The sequence below is a fragment of the Zea mays genome, chromosome 2, assembly GCF_902167145.1.
Source record: "Zea mays cultivar B73 chromosome 2, Zm-B73-REFERENCE-NAM-5.0, whole genome shotgun sequence".
NCBI classification, from domain to species: domain Eukaryota; kingdom Viridiplantae; phylum Streptophyta; class Magnoliopsida; order Poales; family Poaceae; genus Zea; species Zea mays.
The window spans coordinates 155,500,958-155,526,005 of NC_050097.1; the positions used below are offsets into that span (position 1 = coordinate 155,500,958).

A 25,048-nucleotide genomic window follows, 5' to 3' on the forward strand; every position below is an offset into this window, starting at 1 on the left:
AATAAACCCTAGAATTTGTATAATTCATAGAAAATGCATGTGAACTCCAAATTGGTCCATTCTAGTTCCTAAATTCTTGTAATATTATTGTCTATACATTAGTGTCTCTGTTTTGACATGAAAACAGTAAGAAAATTAATTTATCATTTAATCCTATTTTAATCACATTAAACCTTAGGAAATTCATAACTTGAAATCTATAACTCCAAATTTAATGATTCTAGTTCCTATGATCTCATTTTAATGTGTAGATTTTTATTGTGTATTTTATTCACATGTTTGGTGCAATGCTATTTTTTGCTATACTATGTATGTATTGTGTTGATGCGAGTAGACGAGCAAGCCACTGTGGAAACTGAGGTTCAGCAAGTAGAAGTAGCTGAGCAGGAGCTCGTTGAAGGCAAGTTTTGCCCTTGATCACTTCTTTTACCCATTCATGTTCTTATTATTCATAATGATCTGCATAGGTTAATTTTGATGGGACCCAATAGGATACCCTAGATTTGACTATCTTTATACCTTGCTTCACCACTAGTTTTACTACTAAATTTTTGGGTAGTACATGCTATTGCTTTATGTGGATTTGGGTATAGAGATATTTACTACTCATGATTACACTTGTTATTATCTGTTCATTATTTTATGTTCATGATAAGATCATTATGTTAATGGGAACATGGAGAACCACCTGGGAAAACAGTGCTACCACAAGGGTTTAATGGGACGCCCTTGGCTGATTAACTAGGAAAGCTAGTGGAGGGCTACCTTACTCGAAAGGGGCAAGGGCAGTAGGGGAGTGATCAGTGTAGGGAGGTCCTTAGGTTGATTTTGCTGCGATGGCGGTCAGGCGAGAGATTCTTGCACTGGAGCTTCCTATAAACTGTAGCGGGTAGTCTGAAGCTAGTGGAACTTTGTAAAGGCCTCGTAGTGGTACCCTGCCTCGCTTCCTTGGTAGAGGTGTATGGGGTCTGATCAACTCCGTGGCAAATGGGTAACACGACTTGTGGGTAAAGATGCGCAACCTCTGCAGAGTGTAAAACTGGTATACTAGCCGTGCTCACGGTCATGAGCGGCTCGGACACTCACATGATTAATTTATGGAACTTAAACTTAATCTGTCATTTCATTGCATTTGGGATTATTTTACTATTACTTTTATTTATTATTACTATGGTTTGGTATTCACTTATACTTTGTAACTGCTAATAAAATTTTGACCAACTTATAAAAGCAATGCTCAGCTACAGCCTTTATTACATTGATCAGCCTTACACTTCATGAACTCCCACCTTTGGTGAGTTCATGTCATATTATTCCCCACGACTTGTTGAGCTATGATCGTATGTGAGCTCACTCTTGCTGTCTCACACCCCACTCACAGGAGAAGAGCAGGTGGTTCAGGAGGAGCCACAAGGCGAGGAGTATGATCTGATCTAGGTGGCGTTTCTCAGTTGACATTGGCGCCGACAATCCTTAGTTCGTTTTATATTTATCTTTTATTTTATAATAAGACTTCCGCTATGTAATAAGTACTCTGATTTTATTGTGACATTTATCTCTATACACTCTGTTATTATATATGTTGTCTTCTTTGGCGCATGTATGGATTGCACCCGGCTTTGTTTCTTAAAACCGGGTGTGACAAAATTATAGGGTGATGGGTATGGTTAGTGGTTGGAAAGTTGTTCCCATAATTTTAAAATGTTTTTATGTTTTTGGGGGTTTTTTGCGATTCTTAATTTGCCGAGTGTTTTTCGACACTTGACAAAGTCTTTGTCGAGTGTCCGAAAAAAGTACTCGGTAAAGAAACCTTTACCGATAAAATATTTCCCGAGTATTATTTGCTGAGTGTAACACTCGGCAAAGGCTTTGCCGAGTGTAAAATGGCCTTTGCCGAGTGTTTGAGACACTCGACAAAGAACGCAAGTCCGGTTGTGCTGGAATAGTGACGACTTTCCACCGATTGTACGACATTACCAAGCTCTGTTGCTTCAACGGGAAATAAGGTCCGTTATCCAGTTGATGACATCACAAGGCCTGCGGCGTGCACACTGGTTATAAGATATGGTATTAACAATAAACGTACAAAGAAAGTAGCCACAGGCCTTGCGATCCCAGGACGCAAGTTCCATGGAAACGATATTCCAGAGGATTATTGCAAAGTAGAAGTGACGACGGTTGCCCAAGGATCCGAGGAAGACATGTTAGACATCCCTGGGCCTGAAGGTATCGAGAAACTTGGACAAGCTATCAAGAATTTTATCCTTTGGCCTCGAAGGGATGTCGAATTGATTGATTGGTCGAATTCGTCGCAGGCCCAACCGTCTCCTCCTTCTCAAATTGCTGTTCCTATTGTACATCCTTCACCTCCTCAAACTTCACATGCTGCTCCTCATCCTTTTTCTGACCCACCGTCTCCGCCACAAGCATCACCATTCAGGGCTCCACCACCTTCTCCTCCCCATCCTCTTGGTGACCCACTGTCTACGCCATCAAAGAAATCTAAACTTCCTATATCAAAATTGGTGTCCCCGTATCAGAAAAAGAAGAGTAAAGCTACTACTGCTGGCACAGTTCGGTTTTTGAAAGGGATTGGACGGAGCCTCACGTCACAAACTGTTGATTTGGCCGAGCACGAGGAGTCTGCAAAAAAGGCAGAGGCATTGGCCGCAAAGATAAAGAAGCCAACTAAGGCAGATTACAAAAACGTGCCTAAAAAATATGTGTCGGGCAGACCTCTGCTACCTCTTGAGAAACTAAGAAAGGTCCCGGCTGGTGTTAAAAGGTTGCATGACTGGTACATGCGGGCATCATCGGTTGGCATCGACACCATTAGTGTGCATATACCAGACCATGCTTTTATTGGTTCGGACCAAAAGGCCGTTGTTACATTCGAGGACATGTGGTTAATGATGAACCTTCAGAGACTCGATGTGCAACTTGTAACGATGTTTGCATTGTAAGTGTCGCTCATACTTCCACATATGTGTGTTATTATTCGTGAGCTGTATAAAATTTCAATATCTGACATGCACGTGTGACTTGCAGAATGCAACATGATCAACAGGAGATCCTTTACGGTACCAAGCCCAATGCTAGTGCCAGTAAAAGGGTTGGGTATCTCAACCCAATACTTATATCCGAGGAAAGCCACACTTTTAGAATAGGGAAAGACAACGATGAATTACGGGGAAAGACGGACGAAGAAGTTGAGAAGCGTATAAAGGATATGAAGAAGGATTTTGAAGCTCGATACGCCACCTACATAGGACATGCAATGCTTCAATTTCAAGACAGGGAAGCCATAATGGCCCCGTACAACTTTAAGTAAGTGTGATTTTGCATAAATAAAATTAATAATTTCAATACACATGCATCACAAATTTGATTCGTACAGGGACCACTGGATATGCTTCCTCATTTATCCTAAGGTTGGAAAGGTGCTGGTGCTCGACTCCTTGAACTTCGACCCTTCGACATATGCAGAATTCCTCATCACCTTAGAGCTGTAAGCCTTTTCTATGCATGCATACTTTTATCGATTAAAATTTGAGAATAACATGGTGATTCTATTTGAGATCACAGGGCTTATAGATTCTATAAGATGAGAGGTGGAAAGTACGACCTGTCGAAAAAAGGCGTGCCACTAGACATCCATCATCACTGGTCGGTAAGTATGTGATTTTATGAATACATATCATACACAATGTTGAAACTAAATAATCAATCTCCCGTTATGTAGTGCCACAAGCAACCACAAGGATCGGTCCTATGTGGATTCTATGCGTGCGAGTTCATGAGAGTGAACGGACGATACATCACGAACCCTGACAAGGTATTATTAGTAATAGTCAAGTATGTATTTATGTCATTAAAGATGCAAATGTGTTATTATTGAGTATAAATAGATGATGTTTATAAAATTCCTTTACAGCAATTTCAACGAGGAAACCCGGAGAACTTGACCGAAGCTGCATTGTATGGCATAGTGGAGGACCTCTGCACATTCATATTGAAAGAGGTCATTCCCGCAGAAGGAAAATATCACGATGCTTCCGGGACATTAGCTTTGCCAGAGTTCAGAATACTAACAGAAATTAGTAGATTATCTCTTAGCCGAGATAGTTATTAGAACTTAGGTGAAAACTTTTGATGTATAGAATGCATGAAGCATATATGGTTGTAAACAGAATACTTTGATGTATATAAATGTATGATAGAATTTAATTCCATGTTGCTTTCAATATCAATATAGATATATATATATATATATATGTTTGTGTGTGTGTAAATAAATATATCTATAATTCAGTATTGTTTGAAATTGTGAAAAAAGGCGGGGAAACATTTTCACTGGCGGTTCCTTAAGAAAACCGCCAGTGAAAAGGGCATTTTCACTGGCGGTTCCTTAAGAAAACCGCCAGTGAAAAGGGCATTTTCACTGGCGGTTCCTTAAGAAAACCGCCAGTGAAAATTCCCTTTTCACTGGCGGTTCCAAAATAACCGCCAGTGGAAATGCTGATTTCCACTGGCCCCTAGCACTGGCGGAACTGAGAAACGCCACTATAAATACGTTTTCAACCGCCACTACAGAGCTTCTGTGTACTAGTGGCGAGGGGCTAGGGCAGTGGCGGCGTTGATCATCCGGACGAGCGTGTGTGAGGGTGATCGTGGGGGTTGTACAGGCTAGAGGTAGGTGAGGGATGAGGTTGATAAAAAAACACTGACGATCGGATGTGATTGATTGAAAGGAGGTAAATGAAGCGATTTGAAGCCTTGGTTTTAATGGTGAGAATTGGCTGGAGTTAGTTTGTTGTGTGCACCTAGTGATGTTTAGGGTAGAGATTATGTAGGGGTAGAGATTATGAATATAATTAAGTTTCAGATTTGCCTTTAGGTTCAAATTCAAATGAAGTTTTTGGTATAACTTGGAAGCAAAATTGATGTGCCTTCATAGATCACTGGGTCAAGGGTTACAGCTGTATAATATAAGCTGTAGTTGTGATATGTTTATTTTATATAATATAAGCATGCCTTTAAAATATGCCCTGGCTATATCTGATGGTAGGCGTGATCGGACCACGGAATTTTCATGGGTGCGTGCCGTAAATATAGGCTGTGCGTGGACATGTTTGCTGCATCAGCTGCATAAAATAATGGTGCGGCTAGCTAGCTGCATAAAATAATGGCGTTCCCAGTGCTGGGATCAAACAACCAGTTGTCCCATGCTGCTCGCATATATACTGGCCGGCCGGTCTAGAGACTAGATGTGACAGTACTTCTCTGCTGGCATAAAGTAAACTGTGTCAGATAGTAAGTACTTCGATACATTTAACCAGTAAACAATTAATCATTCGTTATCCTTGTATTGTTGTGTCAATGATCTCCTTTGCATCAGCGCAGAATCTAGCTCTCGTTACTACATGTCATTAGGACTGTTATGGTAATCTTTACTACTTTACTTGTGAATCCTGTGTAGTAACTTTTTAGCTCTCGTTAATTTTTTGTTTTTGATAAAAATGTGCCCTTAAGATAGTACTAGAAGAGAAGAGAGGTGTGGTGGGTCACCTCGCGGCCTTCCAAAAGTGATGCCGGGCGGGCGGAGAACCAGTCAGACTCAGACGCGCGCTGTGACTGACTGTGAGGAATGCAGATGCAGAAGAATCGTTCCCCACCCCGCGCGGCCCGTGATATATGTGCCAGCTACAGACCCCAGCTACGATACGGACCTACCCACTCACTTCCGCCCGCTCCGGCCGCTAGAGCAGGCCAAGCTAGCTCTTCCTGCTGCCGCCACCGCCAACTTTGCTCCACGCCGTCGCCGCCGCCGACAAATGAAGGGACCCTAGCGTCGCTGATCTCGCCGTCCGCCCACTCACACTTCCGCCCGCTCCGGCCGCTAGAGCAGGTCAAGCTAGCGCTCTTCCTGCCGCCACCGCCAACTTTGCTCCCCGCCGCCAAGAAATGAAGGGACCCTAGCGTCGCTGACCTCGCCGTCGGCCCACTCACACTTCCGCCCGCTCCGGCCGCTACAGCAGGTCAAGCTAGCTCTTCCTGCCGCCACCGCCAACTTTGCTCTCCGCCGCCAAGAATTGAAGGGACCCTAGCGTCGCTGACCTCGCCGCCGGCGCTGGGACAAATCGCATCAGGCATTCAGGGTCGGCCTCCTTCCAACACCGAATCCTTTTCGGTCCGAGTGAATTTAAGTGGTGAGTAATAAACCCTGTCCACCTTTTTATTTCTATACATGTTTTGCGATCGATACTAGCCGCTGCCGCACTGTGGTCTGCGACTAGGCAGTGAGGTTTAGGAGAGACAAAGGGGACTTTCCCCTTGCTCCCAAATTAAACATGCTTCTCCGTCTCAATGTCCATTATTGTGCAAAATAAAGCTTTGGCGCATAGGTTTTGGAGGTCTCCACCACCAATGCAAGTGATTTCCCCCCACCTCCGGTCCACAAGTGAGTACTAATTGTGAGGGAAGCGAATAGATGTACGTACCCAAGACAAACTCGATCTACATGCATGTGTGCAACAAATTAGGTAACCAAATAGCAGATTGATCCATAAAATACTCAGATCTGACCCTAAAACTTCCTGCATCGTCCTGACGACAGTTAACACTACTTAGATAGCCACCCCGGCCCAAAATAAAGTCGGTAAATAAATAGAAGCAGATGATAAAGTGGGGATACAAAACCTTTTTTTTTCCAACAGCAGCCACTCTAGGTTAGGAGACTAGTAGGTACAACACAAGTCTCTCCGAGCAGCCTTTGACTTCGCGATTTTCTTTTTAATTCGGTCATGCCCCAACACCACCAACCTGGGAACCCATCATTGTGCGGGACGATGGTGCAGCGGAGACGGCAGAGGCAACTTGTCTAGACCCTGTGCCGGGGGCTCTTGGGCGAAAGTCTCGGCGACGGTGACACCCCTGGGCGCCACTTCCCCTATTGATGGCATCACATCCCCAACGCTATCTTCCTTGGGTGAAAGCCCGGTCCATCGCGGACAGGCGACAGTGACGTCACTCCCTTTCTGAAGGTGTCGGTTCTGAAGTTCGTCTCGGCCATGGCTTTGCCTTTGGCTGTTGCTTCGCTTCTCGGCGCCTGGTATGCGGGTGGAGGTGGGGTTTTGCAACGTGAAGTCGGAGCTGCTACGTCACGGGATGTGGCTCGACAACGGTAACATGAGGCGAACCTCCCTTCTTCGTGGTCTAGAATGTTTCAAAGGTCGGGCAAAAACCGGAGGCAGGGCAGAGGGCCAAAATTGGAAGTCGGAGCTGCTCTGTGCCTTGTGCTCGGCAACGATGACCTGTTGAGACCTTTCGCTTTGGGCTGTCTATCTGCTTTTCGTTTGGTTCGTCTGTCGGCTGCTTTGGGAAGTCGGAGTTGCTGGATGCTCTGCATCCTTGCTTGACAACGATGACCCTTAGCAGTTTTGTGTGCTCTAAACCCTAAACCCTAAACCCTCGCTTCTGAAGTTCGTCTCAGCCACGGCTTTGCCTTTGGCTGTTGCTTCGCTACTCGACGCCTGGTATGCTGGTGGAGGTGGGGTTTTTCAACGTGAAGTCGGAGCTGCTATGTCAGGGGATGTGGCTCGACAACAATAACATGAGGCGAACCTCCCTTATTCGTGGTCCAGAATGTTTTGAAGGTCGGGCAAAACCGGAGGCAGGGCGGAGGGCCAAGATTGGAAGTCGGAGCTGCTCTGTGCCTTGTGCCCGGCAACGATGACCTGTTGAGACCTTTCGCTTTGGGCTGTCTGTCTGCTTTTCGTTTGGTTCGTCTGTCGGCTGCTTTGGGAAGTTAGAGTTGCTGGATGCTCTGCATCCTTGCTTGACAACGATGACCCTTAGCAGTTTTGTGTGCCCTAAACCCTAAACCCTAAACCCTAAAACCCTAAACCTTTAGGGTTTTAGGGTTTAGGGTTTTAGGGTTTAGGGTTTTAGGGTTTAGGGTTGCTATCGGTGTTTAGTGTCTGATCGCACATCCAGGGATACCCTTGCGGTGCTTTTGGGTACGACGGTGTTGTTGATTGTAGCTCAATGGTTCGTGCTAGGAGCACGAGAGAGAGAGAGAGGCAGACGATTTTCTACAGGTTCAGACCGCTTTAAGAGGTGAAATACCCTACTTCCTAGGGTGGGTCTGTATATGTGCTGTGTTACAAATGGCGTCTCTTGAATGGAGAAGGGCTAAATAGATGATAATGATGGAGTTCCCTCTGGGCCTTATATACACGACCGAGGGTCACTCCCAACGTACATGATGATGGTGTTCTTCTAGCATATCCCCTAGCTAATAGTGATCTAACTAAACCAATCTCCAGAAAAACCCGCCGACTCTTCCCTAAACTATCCCGACATTCGAGGGCGCCAGGCGCAGGAAGTCGGACGGTTTCTTTGGATTGTGCACGATCCGACGGACGATCTAGGCTCGAGTCCATTGCCTTCTCGGGTCGACCCATTGCACTCGTAGTCTTTGCTCGGCCCACGATGAGATGGCCTTGCGGGGTAACTAGCCTGTGGCCCCGTGCAAGGATCTTTCGCCTTCTAGTGGACCTAGGGGATATCTGTCCCCCACAAGCCCCCAATCTTTGAGTTGATTTTGAAATAATCGGCCCAAAGATTCTTGGGCCGTTCTATGGGCTTGTTGTATGGCTTGATTTTCGTTCTGCCATTGGGTACACCAAAGGTGCACTCAATTGGGTGTAGCCCCCGAGCTTTGAGTGGATTTTAGAAATAATCCATTCAAAGGTGTCCATTTTATGCTTTTGAAATCAGCATTTTGGCTTTAAGGTACTGTAGATCAATTGGGTGCACCGGAGGTGCACCAATGGGTGTAACCCCCGAGCTTTGAGTGGATTTTAGAAATAATCCATTCAAATGTCTTTATTTTATGCTTTTGAAATCAGCATTTTGGCTTCAAGGTATTGTAGGTCTATTGGGTGCACCAGAGGTGCACCCAATGGGTGTAGCCCCCGAGCTTTGAGTGGATTTTAGAAATAATCCATTCAAAGGTCTTCATTTTTATGCCTTCAGAATAACCATGTGATGCCATCTATCCCTGCCTTGTTAGGTCTAAAATGAATTTGATCGATGACAAGTTTGGACATCTGGCTAGTTGAGACAGATAGCCTTCGGCTGGACACTGCCTTGCTCTGAACTTCAATGCTTCTGTTGATTGGACTTGCGCTTCAGTAACCACATTTGGACTTCCTCTCGTCTCAGCCGATCTCCTCCTTTTGTCGTGGTACATTCATTGCGTATATTTTGTTGATATTGTTCCTTCACGAAATCTTGAAAATTCTGGGCAACACACCCAATGAGTGTGCCCAATGGGTGTCTTGGTGCGCAGAGTGATCACCCTAAGTCATGTAAGTGTGAGCATGTCACACCGACTTAAGGTGTTTCCAACTTAAGCCATTTCCGACTTAAGCCGATTGCTCCGTCAGTAGAGTATGGTGATCACCCTAAGTCATGTAAGCGTGAGCATGTCGCACCGACTTAAGCCGTTTCTGACTTAAGTCGATTGCTCCGTCAGTAGGGTATAGTGTCCACCCTAAGTCATGTAAGCGTGAGCATGTCGCACCGACTTAAGAAGTTTCTGACAAAAGCCGATTGCTCCGTTAGTAGGGTATAGTGATCACCCTAAGTCATATAAGCGTGAGCATGTCACACCAACTTAAGGCATTTCCGACTTAAGCCGATTGCTCCGTTAGTAGGGTATAGTGATCACCCTAAGTCATGTAATCGTGAGCATGTCGCACTGACTTAAGGCGTTTCTGACTTAAGCCGATTGCTCCGTCACTAGGGTATGGTGATCACCCTAAGTCATGTAAGCGTGAGCATGTCGCACTGACTTAAGGCATTTCTGACTTAAGTCGATTGCTCCGTCAGTAGGGTATAGTGTCCACCCTAAGTCATGTAAGCGTGAGCATGTCGCAACGACTTAAGACGTTTCTGACTTAAGCCGATTGCTCCGTCAGTAGGGTATAGTGTCCACCCTAAGTCATGTAAGCGTGAGCATGTCGCACCGACTTAAGGCGTTTTCGACTTAAGCTGATTGCTCTGTCAGTAGGGTATAGTGATCATCCTAAGTTGTGCCGATTTCGAGTTGAGCCCGATCTAAGTCAGTTGTTGATCAAGAACTTGAATGCCTTGTAAAATGGAAGCTTTATTGATGATGAAATCCTCTGCTTACAAAGTACAACTCGTCCTCAAGAGTTTTGAAGTATTGCTAGGGGTAGAATTTCCTGAGGTGCTCGATATTCCATGAATTCCCCACTTGGGTGCCGTCCATCTGAGTGAGCCAGTAGGATCCCGGTCGTGTGACCTCTGCAACGATGAACGGTCCTTCCCATGGTGGTGACTATTTGTGCTGTCCCTCCCCCATTAGTACTCGGCGGAGGACCAAATCTCCTACTGCGAACGATCGATGCCGCACCGCTTTGTCATGGTAACGCCTCAAGGTCTGCTGGTATCTAGCCGACTGAATCACCACACTTAGTCGTTCCTCCTCCAGTACATCGATGTCCTCTAGCCTGGTTGCTTCTGCTTTGGCTATGCTTTCAAAGGTTAACCTGGGTGCCCCAAAGATCAGATCGACAGGTAGCACTGCCTCCGACCCATACACCATAAAAAATGGGGTGTTTCCATGTAGAGCTCGGCTCGGCTGTGTTCGCAGGCTCCAAACTACATATGTCAGTTCCTTGATCCACTTCCCTACAAACTTCTCGCTCTTGTCAAACACCTTCTTCCTAAGTGCATCAAGTATCATCTTGTTGGCTCTTTCCACCTCCCATTAGCTCTTGGGTGTGCCACTGATGTGTACTTGATCTGAATGCTCCTCTGCTCGCAGAAGTCGAAGAACTCCGAGCTGGTGAAGTTAGACCCTAGGTCAGTGATGATGCTGTTAGTTATTCCAAACCTGAACATTATCTCTTGAATGAACTCCACTACCTTTGCTGAGGTCAAGAAAGCGATTGGCTTGTATTCTATCCACTTTGTAAATTTGTCGATGGCAACCAGTATGTGAGTATATCCTCCTTGAGCTTTCTTGAAGGGCCCGATCATGTCCAGCCCCCAGCATGCAAACGATCAGGTCAAAGGAATAGTCTGCAGCTATTGTGCGGGTAGATGCTATTGTTTTGACAAGAATTGGCACGCTTCGCACTTCTGGACTAACTCGGCAGCATCACTCTTCGTAGTCGGCCAGTAAAACCCGAATCTGAAAGCTTTTCCCACCAGAGTCCTTGATGCTGCATGTACGCCACACTGCCCGGCATGAAACTCATCTAATAGCTGCTTCCCAATAGCTGAGTGGATGTCATGGCCGTGCCTGACGCTGCAAGCCGTCCATATTCCTCTGTTGCTCCTGCAAAAGATGTCACCTGCAGGGATACTTCAGCGCAATGATTTGCCTAAAAAACACTTGTTTATCGAGTTAACATCTTTTAGAGAAAAGGTGTAATGTGAGTTCTTGTATGCGCACAACAGTTATGTTTGAACCAATTGTTCCATGGGTAGGGTGCTGAAAAACACCTCTGACATTGTAAGCGAAATATTTCTTTTTTCGAAGTACTCCCGATTTGAGTTGACTATTTTGCTACTAGGGTATAGTGATCACCCTAAATCATGTGAGCGTGAGCATGTCGCACCGACTTAAGGCGTTTCTGACTTAAGCCGATTGCTCCATTAGTAGGGCATAGTGATCACCCTAAGTCAAGTAAGCATGAGCATGTCGCATCGACTTAAGGTGTTTCCGACTTAAGCCGATTGCTCCGTTAGTAGGGCATAGTGATCACCCTAAGTCAAGTAAGCGTGAGCATGTCACACCGACTTAAGGCGTTTCTGACTTAAGCCGATTGCTCCATTAGTAGGGCATAGTGATCACCCTAAGTCAAGTAGGCGTGAGCATGTCGCACCAACTTAAGGTGTTCCCGACTTAAGCCGATTGCTCCGTTAGTAGGGTATAGTGATCACCCTAAGTCAAGTAGGCATGAGCATGTCGCACCGACTTAAGGCGTTCCTGACTTAAGTCGATTTCTCTGTTAGTAGGGTATAGTGATCACCCTAAGACAAGTAGGCGTGAGCATGTCACACTGACTTAAGGCATTCCCGACTTAAGCCGATTGCTCCGTTAGTAGGATATAGTGATCACCCTTAGTCAAGTAGGCATGAGCATGTCGCACCGACTTAAGGCGTTCCCGACTTAAGCTGATTGCTCCGTTAGTAGGGTATAGTGATCACCCTTAGTCATGTCATGCCGATTTCAAGTCGAGCCCAATCTAAGTCAGTTGTCAATCAAGAGCTTGAACGCCTTTGGAAAATGAAAGCTTTATTGATGGTGAAACCTTCTGGTTACAGAGTACAACTTTTTCGAGAGTTTTGAGGCATCGCTAAGGGTAGAACTTTCTGAGGTGCTCAATGTTCCATGTGTTCCCCACTTCTGTGTTGTCCATCTGAGTAAGCCGATATGATCCCGACCGTGTGACCTCTACTAAGATGAATGGTCCTTCCCATGGTGGTGACAACTTGTGTCGCCCCTCCCCCGTTAGAACTCGGCGGAGGACCAAGTCTCCCACTTCAAAGGATTGGTGCCACAGAGCTTTATCGTGGTAGCGCCGCAAGGTCTGCTGGTACCTGACTGAATGAATTACTATGTTCAATTGTTCTTCCTCCAAGACATCAATGTCTTCCAGCCTGGTTGCTTCTACCTCAGCTATGTTTTCAAAGGTCAGCCTCGGCGCCCCGAAGATCAGATCGGCAGGCAGCACTGCTTCCGACCAATAAACCATGAAGAATGGGGTATTTCCATGCAGAGCTCGACTGAGCTGAGTTCGCAGGCTCCAGACCATGTATGGCAGCTCTCTGATCCACTTCCCTGCAAGTTTTTCGCTCTTGTCGAATACCTTTTTTCTGAGTGCATCCATTATCATTCCGTTGGCTCTTTCCACCTAGTCGTTGGCTCTTGGATGTGCCACTGATGCATACTTAATCTGGATGCTCCTTTGCTCGCAGAAATCAAAGAATTTTGAGCTGGTGTAGTTGGATCCCAGGTCAGTGATGATGCTATTCGGTATTCTGAACCTGAACATTATATCCTGGATAAACTCCACTGCTTTTGCTGAGGTCAAGGAAGCAATTGGCTTGTACTCTATCCATTTTATAAATTTGTCAATGGCAACCAGTACATGAGTATAACCTCCTTGAACTTTCTTGAAAGGTCCGATCATGTCCAGCCCCCAGAATGCAAACAGCCAGGTTATAGGAATGTTCTACAGCTGCTGCGCGGGCAAGTGCTGTTGCTTCGATAAGAATTGGCACACCTCACACTTCTGGACTAACTCGGCATCGTCACTCTTCGCAGTTGGCTAGTAGAATCTAGATCTAAAAGCCTTTCCCACCAGTCCTTGATGCTACATGCACACCACACTGCCCAGTGTGAATTTCATCTAATAACTGTTTCCCGGTGGCCGAGTGGATGCATTTCATGAAGACTCCTCCTGCGGCTCTTCTGTACAACAAGCCCCTATGATGGTGTAGTGGGCTGACTGCCTTGCAATGCGCTCTGCTGCAGCCTTGTCATCCGGCTCTTTATGTACCTGATGATAGGCTCTCTCCAGTCATTGGGATCTGCCTCTGGCTGACTCAAGGTGTTGCATTCTTCCATCTGGTCTGTGATGATGCTTGGCTGTGATATTTCTTGGACGAAGATCCCAGGCGAAGCCTGGGCCTGACTGGATCCCAGCTTCGATAATGCATCTGCTGCTGCATTGCGATCCCTTTCCACATGATGGAACTCCAATCCTTCGAGCTTGTCTTCTAGTTTTCGCACAACTGCATAGTATTTGCCCATTGAATCGGTCGAGCAGTCCCAATCTTTGTTTATTTGGCTTATGACCACCAGCGAGTCGCCATATACCATCAGATTCTTGATGCCGAGTGATACCAGGATGCTCAGCCCATGGACCAGTGCTTCATACTCTGCTGTATTATTTGATGCTGGAAACAATAGCTGGAGTGCATACTTGAGTTGTTCACCTCCAAGAGCAATAAAGAGAATCCCTGCACCCGCTCCTTGCAGCTTTAGCGAGCCATCAAAGTACATTCTCCACACTTCAGCAATTTTTGGGCTATTTGGGACCTGGTGCTCAGTCCATTCTGATATGAAGTCGATCGGTGCCTGAGTTTTTATCGGCGTGCGGGGCTAGAACTCTATGTCGTGAGCTCTGAGCTCACATGCCCACTTGGCTATCCTTCCAATAGCTTCTTTGTTGTGGAGAATATCACCTATCGGAAATCCTATGACTACTATGACTTTGTGGTTGTCAAAGTAGTGTTAGAGCTTGCGAGCGGTTAGAAGTACCGTGTAAAGCAGCTTTTGGACTTGAGGATACCTTATTTTCGAGGGCCTGAGGACTTCGGTGATGAAGTAAACTGGATGCTGCACTGGGTATGCATGTCCTTCCTCCGCCCGCTCGACTACTAACATGGTGCTTACCACGTGAGTCATGCCGGAGATATATAGGAGCAGATCTTCTGTTGGCTGACCATGCGTAGCTTGGCACGGCGGCTTGAGTACTGGTGGTGTTGTCAAGAACTTCTTCAATGCCGCTAGAGCCTCCTGTGCCTCTGTGGTCCACTGAAACTTGTCCACCTTTTTGAGTAATTTATAAAATGCATTCATTTCTTGCCTAGCCTTGATATGAACCTACTCAGAGCTGCCATGCATCCAGTAAGCCTTTGCACCTTTTTCTGCGACTGCGGCGCTTCCATTCTTATGATGGCCTCGATCTTCTCCGGATTCGCTTCAATTCCTCGATGGCTGATAATGAATCCGAGTAGCTTTCCGGCTAGTACTCCTAATAGACACTTTTCTGGGTTCAGCTTCCACCGGTAGTGCCTCAGGTTGTTGAAAACCAGTTGCAAATCTTCGATGAAGTTTTCTGAGTTTTCTGTCTTGATAACCACATCATTGACATAGGCTTCCACCCGCTTGCCCTAGTGATCGGCTAAGCATGTTTGGATGGCTCTCTAGTAAGTCGCTCTAGCGTTCTTGAGGCCGAACGACATGGAGGTGTAGCAGAAAGCTCCAAATGGGGTGATGAAAGCAGTTTTCTCCTCATCTTCTTTTGCTAGGCTGATCTGATGATATCCAGAGTAGCAGTCTAAGAAGGAGAGCATAGAACAGCCAACAGTCGAGTCAACTACCTGATCTATTCTAGGGAGCCCGAAGGGATCCTTCGGACAATGCTTTTTGAGATCAGTATAGTCGAGGCACATGCGTCAATCAACTTTATTCTTTTTGAGTACAAGAACAGGATTCGCTAGCCACTCGGGGTGCAGTACTTCCCTAATGAACCCTGCTGACACTAAGCGGGCTAACTCGGCGTAGGCTTCAATTTTATGAGGCGTGAAACGACGCAACTTCTGTCGAATCGGCCTTGCTTGAGGATACACCTTCAATTTGTGCTCGGCTAGTTCTCTCGGGACTCCTGGCATATCCGTAGGTTGTCATGCGAATACGTCTCGGTTATCTTGCAGGAACCGGACAAGCGCGCTTTCCTATTTGTCATCAAGGCTAGAACTGATGATGGCGGTCTTGCGCTCATCAGCGAATCCCAGATTGATCCTCTTAGTCTCTCCAGTCGGTCGTATAGAGGTCACGGCTTGAGCTTCATTAGTGGGTATCGTGAGACCCTCCTCCAGCCTGGTGTATGCCTGCGCGGGAAGAGCTGTCGAAGGCCCGACAGTGAGAGCTGTTTGAATGGCTCCCCGAAAGCACTCTACGGTGCCTTGGAAGTCAGCGCGCACAGTGATGATTCATTGAGGTCCCGGCATCTTTAGTACCATGTACGGGTAATGTGGAATAGCCATGAACTTCGCTAGTCCCGGTCTTTCGATGATGGCATTGTACCCGCAGTCGAAGCGTGGCACCTCGAACCTCAGGAACTCGGTTCTGTAGTTCTCTAGGGTTCCAAAGGTGACGGAAATGTAGATGTGCCCGAGCGGGTACTCCCCTTCAGTCGGCACGATGCCGAAGAAAGGAGTATCTGATTCGATGAGGTCTTTGAGTTCGACCCCCAAGGCCTGGAGCGTCCGGGGGAACATGACGTTGATGCTGCTTTCCCCGTCCACTAATACTTTCTTCACCTAGCTTTATCGGATCAGTGGATCAACGAGGAGCGGGTACTTGCCGAGATGATCAATGTTGAGCCATTGATCAGCTCGGCTGAAGGTTATTGCGTGCTTCGACCATCGGTAAGGAGCTGGGGCACTAGTGGTAGCCACCAGGACCTGCCGGTCATTATGCTTTTGTTGGCTCTGGTTCTCTTGTGCTCCGTGCCCTTCGAAGATGACGTTGACCTCCTTGTCAACGCGTGGAAAAGCTCCGCCCCTCCCCCTTCCTACTGCTTGAGGTTGCCTAGGCTCGCCAGGCCCTCCTCGTGGTGGGGGAGGCGGTAGAGGTTGGAAAGGTCGGCCATGCCCGATGGAGTGCTTGAAGTCCCTGCAGTTCCGTAGGGTGTGGCACATGTCCTTATGGTACGAGCACTAGGCGTCGAGGATTTCATCTAGTGTCCGTACACCTCCACAAGGCGCACCGCGGGCTCGAGCGACGGGTGGCCCGACGGCATGCACCTCCTCGCGAGGCCTCTTCTCCCAACGCCTGTCAGGTTACTGGTTCGCGTCACGCCGTGGTGTGGGTGGAGCAGGTTCCGTACCTCTAATGAGGTCCTAGGCCCATTTATCCGTGGTGATGTAGAGGTCTGCTTCCCGGAACAGTTGTTCGGAGGTGGCAGGTGCTTTCTGTAGTATGGTTCCGACGAAGGCCGAGTCATTGGATCCCCGGTAGAAATCTTCAATCACCGCTGTCTCGGTGACTTCGGGGATGCGGTTCCTCATGGTCTAAAACCTCTTGAGGTATGACCGGAGTGTTTCATCGCTCTGGCGCCTGATGGATTTGAGGTCCCATGGTTGCGCTGACTTGTCAGTGAGAGACTGGAAGTTGGCGATAAAACGCCGACTGAAATCGCTCCAATCGTCGATGCAGTGTCGTGGCAGATGTCAAAGCCACTGTAGTGCGTCTTGCCCTAGGATGATGGGCAAATACACCATCATTACATCTTCCGTTGCCCCGGAAGCCCGGACGGCGGTCGTGTAGATGGCTAACCAGCCACCCAGGTCCTGCTTGGGCTCGTACTTGTCGACGTTGGAGACCTTGAAGTTGGGGGCCACTGGATGGCCCGGAGACACAGAGTAAGCGTGGAGACTCCGCACGTATCTTCCTGTCGGCGTTCGTGAGGTCGGTTTCGGGGAGGGGAGTCGGTAGGGTGTTGTCTCGACCGTCCCCAGAATGGGCCACTAGTCGAGGCCGCAACCGACTCAGCTCGGGTGGCGCGACTTCGAGCCGGGACGCCGTGATCTCGGTCATACTCCTCCCGGTGCCTTATCTCACTTTCGTGCCGTCGGTCACGCGAAGCGTTGATGGAGCTCCACACGTCTCGCCAGCTGTTGATGGCATGGCATAGGTCGCTCGGAGGATGAGCGATGGGTAGAAGGTGATTAGCTGCTTGAGTAAGCAGTCGCCGGTAGCCTTCCGCGTCTGGAGTTCGCGGGAGGCCATCAGCTATCTTGGCCAGCACCCCTTCCGACTTCGCTCGGCGTGTTCATTGCGCGAGCGAAGTCAGGGTACAGGTTCCAAGCAAAGAGAGGGTTCTCTCGGCGCAGCCTTGCATCTTGCTCAGCTTGCTCCTGTTCTCGGTCCTGAGCTTGTCGACGATCACAGCGGCGAGAGTTCCGCCTTTCTTAGTGCACTCGCTCGTTGGGAGTTTCTCTCGCTTCTGAGGCTTTGTCCCGGGATACGGGCTGTGCTGGATCCCGTTCTCCAGCCTCATGATGTCGCTGCATGTTCCGGCGTTTGTTCCTCCGTCGCTGTGCCTCACGTTGGGGAGGTTCTTCCCCTTGCATGGTAGGCTCGTCGTCGGAGATGGGTGAGGACTCCAGTGTCCCCCGATGAAGAGGATGTCAGGGTAGAAAGGAGCTGGCGTGATGGCGCTCTTCTTTCCGTCCTCCTTTGAGGGTGAAGGTGCCGGAAAGATGGCGCGGCGTGCTCTCGTCCCCTGACTCGGGATGTTTGCTTCCTTCTTTCGAGTGATTCGTGTCCACTCCTTTATGGGCGAGGTGGATAGCGGAGTTTTTCAGGTAGGTGAGCTCCCAACCTTAGGTTTGTAAGAGGTCATCTTCGCTCGGGATGCGGGTGGCGGCGCCACCTACTGTTCTGCCCTGGCTTCCCTCAGGATCCCATAGGAGAGCTTCTTCTCCGGTAGGTCTGCTACGCGGTGCAGAGTTCCTTTTTCATCCACTATGGACAAGATGGTTCTGAAGCAGAACATGGCCCCGGGACGAAGGGCGATCTTGCACTTGGAGGTGATGGCCATTAGCTAGCTTGGATCAACGACACACCCCCTACCTAGCGTGCCAGTTGTTGGTGTTTAGAGTCCGACCGCGCACCCAGGGTTACCCATTGCAGTGCTTTTGGGTAGGACGGTGCTGTTGACTGTAACTCAATGATTCGTGCTGGACGCACGAGAGAGGGACAAATGATTTTCTGCAGGTTCGGGCCGCTTAGAGAGCGTAATACCCTACTTCCTGGGATGGATCTATATGTGGTGGGTTACAAGCGAGGTCTCCTGTATGGAGAAAAGTTAATGAGATGGGTAGATGAAAGCGACTTATCCCTAATCCGCCCCGATATTCGAGGACGCCATGCGCGGGAAAGTCAGGCGGTTGCTGTGGATGGCACATAAGTCGACGGATTGCCTGGGCTTGAGTCCATTGACTTCTCAGGTCGGCTCATTCCGCCAGTAGCTCTAGCCCGACCCACGAAGGGATGGCCTTGCGAGGTAAATGGCCCGAGGCCCCGCGCGAGGCCTTCTTACCTTCTAGTGGACCCGGGTGATATCTGTCCCCCACAGGAGCATCATCGTCGCATGGTCCTGAGGGAGCGCCGCCGCATTGCTGCTCGCTTCCGGGATCGCGCCGCTCGCACGTCCGAGGGAACCATCGTCACCGCTAAAACCTAAGCCCTAGCAGTCTGGGGGTGTTTTATAGCCTACTGAACCTGGTGCGGCTGAAGCAGATGGCACCGTTAGGCTAGAGCTTCCTCATATATATAATAGTAGTAATAATAGTAGTAGTAGTAGTAGTAGTAATAATAATAATAATAATAATAATAATAATAATAATAATAATAATAATAATAATAATAATAATAATAATAATAATAATAATAATAATAATAATAATAATAATAAAATGATGGATTGATAGAGATAGACATTTCACATCAGCATTGCTCTATACTTGAACTCGGGTTAACATGACTTGCTTTTACTCAGGTTATCATCATGGGTCTTATGCGTCGGCTAATGGGAAAGCCTAAACGAAAAGATGAGCATTATATTTCCCTCCATGATGTACGAGAAGCGACAAACAATTTCAATGACGAAAATGTCATTGGAAGTGGAGGGTTTGGGAAGGTTTATCGAGGATATTTGAAAGATGGGACCGAGGTGGCTGTGAAGCGAAGGGACAAGGATTCACGTCAAGGAGCAGAAGAATTCGAATTCGAGAAGGAGCTGCTGTTCAGGCTGGAACACCCCAATTTGGTTTCTCTGATCAAGTACTGCGACGAAAAGGGTGAGATGATCTTGGTTTATGAGTACATGAAAGAAGGTACTCTACAGAGCCATCTGTATGGCTCCAATAAGCCTCCACTCAGCTGGGAGCAGCGGTTGGAGGCTTCGACGGGAGCAGCGAAGGGGCTGAACTATCTGCATTCCAATGGCATTATCCACCGTGATGTCAAGTCTTTAAACATCTTGCTGGATGAGAACCTCTGCGCCAAGATGGGTGACCTGGGCATGTCAAAGGCAGGTCCCGAGTTGGACAAAACTCATGTCAGCACTCGAGTGATAGGCACCATTGGCTATCTTGATTTACAATATTGGATGACGGGGCATCTGTCAGTCAAGTCTGATGTTGGCTCTTTTGGAGCCGTCCTGCTAGAGGTGCTATGTGGCAGGGCAGTGATTGACCACAGACTTTCAGCGGAGAAGGTGAACTTGGTATGCTGGGGAAAGAAAATGCTGGAGGAAGGGAATGTGGCCGAAATCGTCGACGAGAAGATTCGAGACACAACCCACCCGCATAATCTGGCCATGTTTGGCAGCATTGTGTTAAGGTGCCTGGCAGAAGAGAACGCGGAGCGGCCAACGATGGAAGAGGTGCTCAGAGACCTGGAGTGGGAGCTGGGCATGGTTCGTGCTGGAAACCCACCAGATGAGTCTGTCCATGGCAGCGCCAGTGTGGCTGCTGAAAACTCGGGTGAGTCTGGTCATGCCGCCGTCTCTTCTCAGGAGAAGAAAGTCAAAGCTTTGGAACGGTCCCAAGGTAAAACTTACGAGAGAAGTCCAAGCGTATCTCATGAACTCTCCGCCACATCCACGAGCCGTGCGGCCCGCCTGTCCGGAAGTCGATTCCTGCAGGGTCGCAATGGCAATGCCATGAAGATGAAAGGTCCTGTCGAGCTCGAGAGCATCAGTGAAGACGAGAACTGTTTCTGATCATGCATCAATTCTCTCCTCAGCCAACCGATTCGAGGGATCGGAGGGGTGATCTGCGTTGCTTTTCTTTTCTTTTCTTTTCTTTTCTTTTCTTTTTTGTGTCGTCAATTCTAGCTACTAGATGGTGGGCTCTGCTCAGGTTGAACTAGTACTATCTTGTATAGATATGGAGAGCCCTATAATGTGCGTGCATCAATTGTGTCATAGCTTGTCGCGGCACATCATGTAAAATAGCGATTTGCGCCGTAGATTACACTGTTTGCAGAGTAAGGTTTAAAATAACGGATCAGATAGAGGATGTGACAGGATAGCTGTTGGAGGCAGCCTAAATATGTTTTGCTGGGTAGCGGCAGATACAGAAGTCTATGTTGTTGGGTATGGCATGGTTGATAAATAATATAGTTTCCTATATTTTGTAATGCTTGTGGGTTTATCTGTTTGGTTCACGGACGGTAACGTAAATGGTAATAATAATGATTTACCGTGGTTATAAGTTTGAGTAGACTTGTATTCATTTTTAGTGTGTTATTTAAATATATATGGTTGGACTTAAATAAATACGATTTAATATTATCTGTTACATCTTATTATAATTATATAAACCAAGCAACACCATGGCTACTTGAGTGACACCGTTGCTTTTCCTTTTCTTTTTTAATGTTGTCGTTTATGCTGAACTAGTGTCAGCCTACGTGCACGACTAGCTACAAGTGTTATATATGTATTGTCAGGAGTAAATACCGCCGGTCCAAGAGTGGACGGTATGTTACAACAAGAAGAAAGTGTCATCTTAGTTGAATTTAAAGAGACAAGATTAATAAAATAAATTTGTAAGAACAAAATGAGGATGTGACAGGATAGCTGTTGGAGGCAGCCTAAATATGTTTTGCTGGGGTAGCGGCAGATACAAAAGTCTATGTTGTTGGGTATGGCATGGTTGATAAATAATATAGTTTCCTATATTTTGTAATGCTTGTGGGTTTATCTGTTTGGTTCACGGACGGTAACGTAAATGGTAATAATAATGATTTACCGTGGTTATAAGTTTGAGTAGACCTGTATTCATTTTTAGTGTGTTATTTAAATATATATGGTTGAACTTAAATAAATACGATTTAATATTATCTGTTACATCTTATTATAATTATATAAACCAAGCAACACCATGGCTACTTGAGTGACACCGTTGCTTTTCCTTTTCTTTTTTAATGTTGTCGTTTATGCTGAACTAGTGTCAGCCTACGTGCACGACTAGCTACAAGTGTTATATATGTATTGTCAGGAGTAAATACCGCCGGTCCAAGAGTGGACGGTATGTTATAACAAGAAGAAAGTGTCATCTTAGTTGAATTTAAAGAGACAAGATTAATAAAATAAATTTGTAAGAACAAAATAAGCATATTTTAAACAGACTGGACTTTCCATTTCTAACTAGTCTAACAATCTAAAGTCAGTATAGCTTTGATATCACTTTATTCACACCAGGTTTTAGGGACAAAACCGAATGCGTAATGTTGGGCTCTTGCTTTTGAATCCTTAGGGATGTCAAAAACAAGACAACATAAATTAGTACTTTGCCCGCTTCTCCCTCCATTTAACCTTTTTCCGAAGGTCATATGAAAAAGGTGACGAATAAAGAATTTGCATATCTAACTTATCTAAAGTGCAAATATTACAAAACAAGTCCTCTAACTTATCTACTTATTCATCTCAAATTTAATTCCTTGCAATGTGATAAACAATTACAAGCATACCTTCAGCTTTTACACGAATGAGAGCTTGAAGGTAACTTCAGAAACTGAACAAATGGGGGTATTCCCCCCTCCGAAAAAGGTGAATTTATGCATGACATTGTTTCTCTATTTATAGGGGAGAGATATAGCTTCGTATGAAATTACAAGTATGTCCACAAGGCTTGTATATATGGTTCACAAATGACACAAGGGTATTATTGTCTTCTATCTCTATCATCTTGTCATCAGAATCTTGTAAACACCTTCTTCCGGCCTCGTTTGACTTCTATCTTCGTCTTCCCGTATTGTTATGACGAAGCTAATGCCTTCATCTTTTTCTTGATTTGTTCCGAAGGTGGCTATTGTCGAATCACCTGCAACACTTAGAAGTGGTTAACTGTGTGTTTTTTAGGACCTTCAAAGTTCGAAGGCCCCCAACAATAGCCCCTCGCAGTATTAGTTCGTTTCCTTGCAACGAACTCAGACTATGAAATGAACGGAGGCCTGAAGGTCCAAAAAAACAACTTCCCGTCGCAAAACAGTAAAATTTCTGAAATGTGGGGCCACTCTACAGTGGTAGTTTTTTTTCTTCATCTCCCACCATTTTTACTCATCCCAGACTCTGGACTTTGCGTATAAATAGAATGAACACCATAAAGTATTTATCATGACATTCGGCCGTTTTGTTGCTTTGAGCCATAGGTTGTCACTGAGAGTTACACTTGATTTAGCTTCGGTTGTTTTTAGTTTTCGCTAAGATGGCCGAGGGGAGCAAGAGTGAGGAGCTTGCGCTTGTCGGGTTTCATGAGGCCATGGAGAAGAGTAACACTATGAAGATAATGAGGATTTTGATTTCGAGAGTGATGCTGATGATACCGAAGAGCGACCCTAGAAACCAAGTCATGTTAACTTTGGGAAATCAATTATGAAGAGAGGACATATTGAAGCTATGAAAGGTAAATATTTTCACGATGTTTCCATAGTGAGGTCTAGTGGAGAGACCATTGTCTCTCTTCCTAAAAAGACGAAGTAGTTGTTTACCAAAGCTTTTTGAAGGCTAGGCTACGCTTTCCTCTTCACAAAATGTTGGTCGAGGTTCTAAAAAGGTTCGAAATATACCTTCATCAGCTTACTCCCGAAGCTCTAATTAAGGTTGAGATTTTTATCTGGGTAGTAAGGAGTCAGGGTTTGGAGCCAAATGCTGACTGTTTTTGCAACATCCACAAGGTGTTTTATCAAATAAAAGCTACCAAAAAAGGGCAATATCATACCAACTTTGGTTGCTACACCTTTGTATAGTGGTCAGATGCCAAGTTTCATGTTCCAACTTTTTGACAGAAATGGCTTGGCTCATGGATTAAGCGATGGTTCTATGTAAAGAATGACTTGGACAAGAGGGAGGACATTAAGGGTATAATTCAGTGGACTATCTGATCTCGCTCCGGCAAAAAAGGCCAGCTATTGTGAAAACATAAGAGGCCCAAGCCTGCTTGGTAGCATTTAATGTTGTGTGTAGTTACATTTGCACCAAAGATTTGGTCCAGGAGCATATAACTTTCAAAGTTTGGCCCTTGTAAATGGAAATGCCAAAGGAGATTGAGGTCGGGTCAAGCTAGAGTGCCGGAAAAGGTGGTTTGGTATATCTGAAATATACATATCGATACAGGAATCAGTTTGGTGAACCTGATGATGAATGGCTTGAAGCTATTGAGGCAACTTGTGATGAAATGTTGGGAGCTTATACGAAGGCTAAAGACAAAGCTATGAATACCGCATTTGGTGCCCGAGGAAAGAGAAGGTTAAATAGGTTGTTTGATGTTATTGGTTTTATCTATCCTGATGACTATTTTCCTGCCCGAGGGAAAGGTCAAAAGAGGAAAAGTGCTCTAAAATCTCCTTCAAGTGCTCCGAAGCAGAAAAGAGTGAAGATTCTGTAACACCCCAGGTGTTACCCAAGATCCTGGCCCAATGAACACACCTATGGTCTATTATCCAATATGTCAAATTGGAAAGGGAAGGCACTAAAAGCTTTGTAATCATGGCTAAGCTAAGTATTGATCATAATAAGAGAGATACCCTAGACTTCATACATTCTCACCCCTGAAAAAGATTCTAAAACCCTAAATTCCCTCTTGAGCCATTAAACCCTAAACATTGGATAACAGGGAAAAGATTATGCAAATGGCCAAATCATGAAAGGAAACCTTTACCAAAGATGAAGTATATTAGTAAACCTACAAAATGTATTAAGGTAGATATTACAAAAAAGCCCCACAAAAACCCCAAATCAATTCACTAAGTGGAGAGCACACTAGAGCCATCCAAATTTTCTCTAAGTCACAAAATCAACCCTAGCCTAAAGATCAGATGTGTTCACCCTTGTGCTGGCACCAAAACCACTTGGTCCAAATAACAAAAAGTGGCCAAACTACCCAAGGCACACCCCTGAAAAATTTGAAACCAAACCAGGGCCATTTGACACGGTTTGGCATCCTTTTTGTCGTTGGTGAATAGTGCAGACAGACAAGACTTGGTGCCCCATATCTTCTAAGCTAGGGAAGATCTTCCCTTGGAACTTACACGAACTAGCTAGCCCTAGGTGTCAGGAAGAAATCTTGCACAAGACCCTTGGCGAGATTCGCATGTTTGTGACCTCTACAGGCGCAAGAACTTGGGCAGATGAACACG

General features: G+C 46.3%; 1 protein-coding gene across 1 annotated transcript; it reads left to right on the forward strand.

Annotated features, from left to right (window-relative positions):
- Window positions 1-5,723: 5,723 nt before the first annotated feature.
- LOC100136884 (uncharacterized) lies at window positions 5,724-21,043 on the forward strand. The gene is made up of 2 exons (NM_001368654.1): window positions 5,724-6,209; window positions 19,401-21,043. Exon 2 carries the CDS (start codon window positions 19,410-19,412, stop codon window positions 20,625-20,627), a length of 1,218 nt encoding a protein of 405 aa, NP_001355583.1. The 5' UTR covers window positions 5,724-6,209; window positions 19,401-19,409; the 3' UTR covers window positions 20,628-21,043.
- Window positions 21,044-25,048: the final 4,005 nt, after the last annotated feature.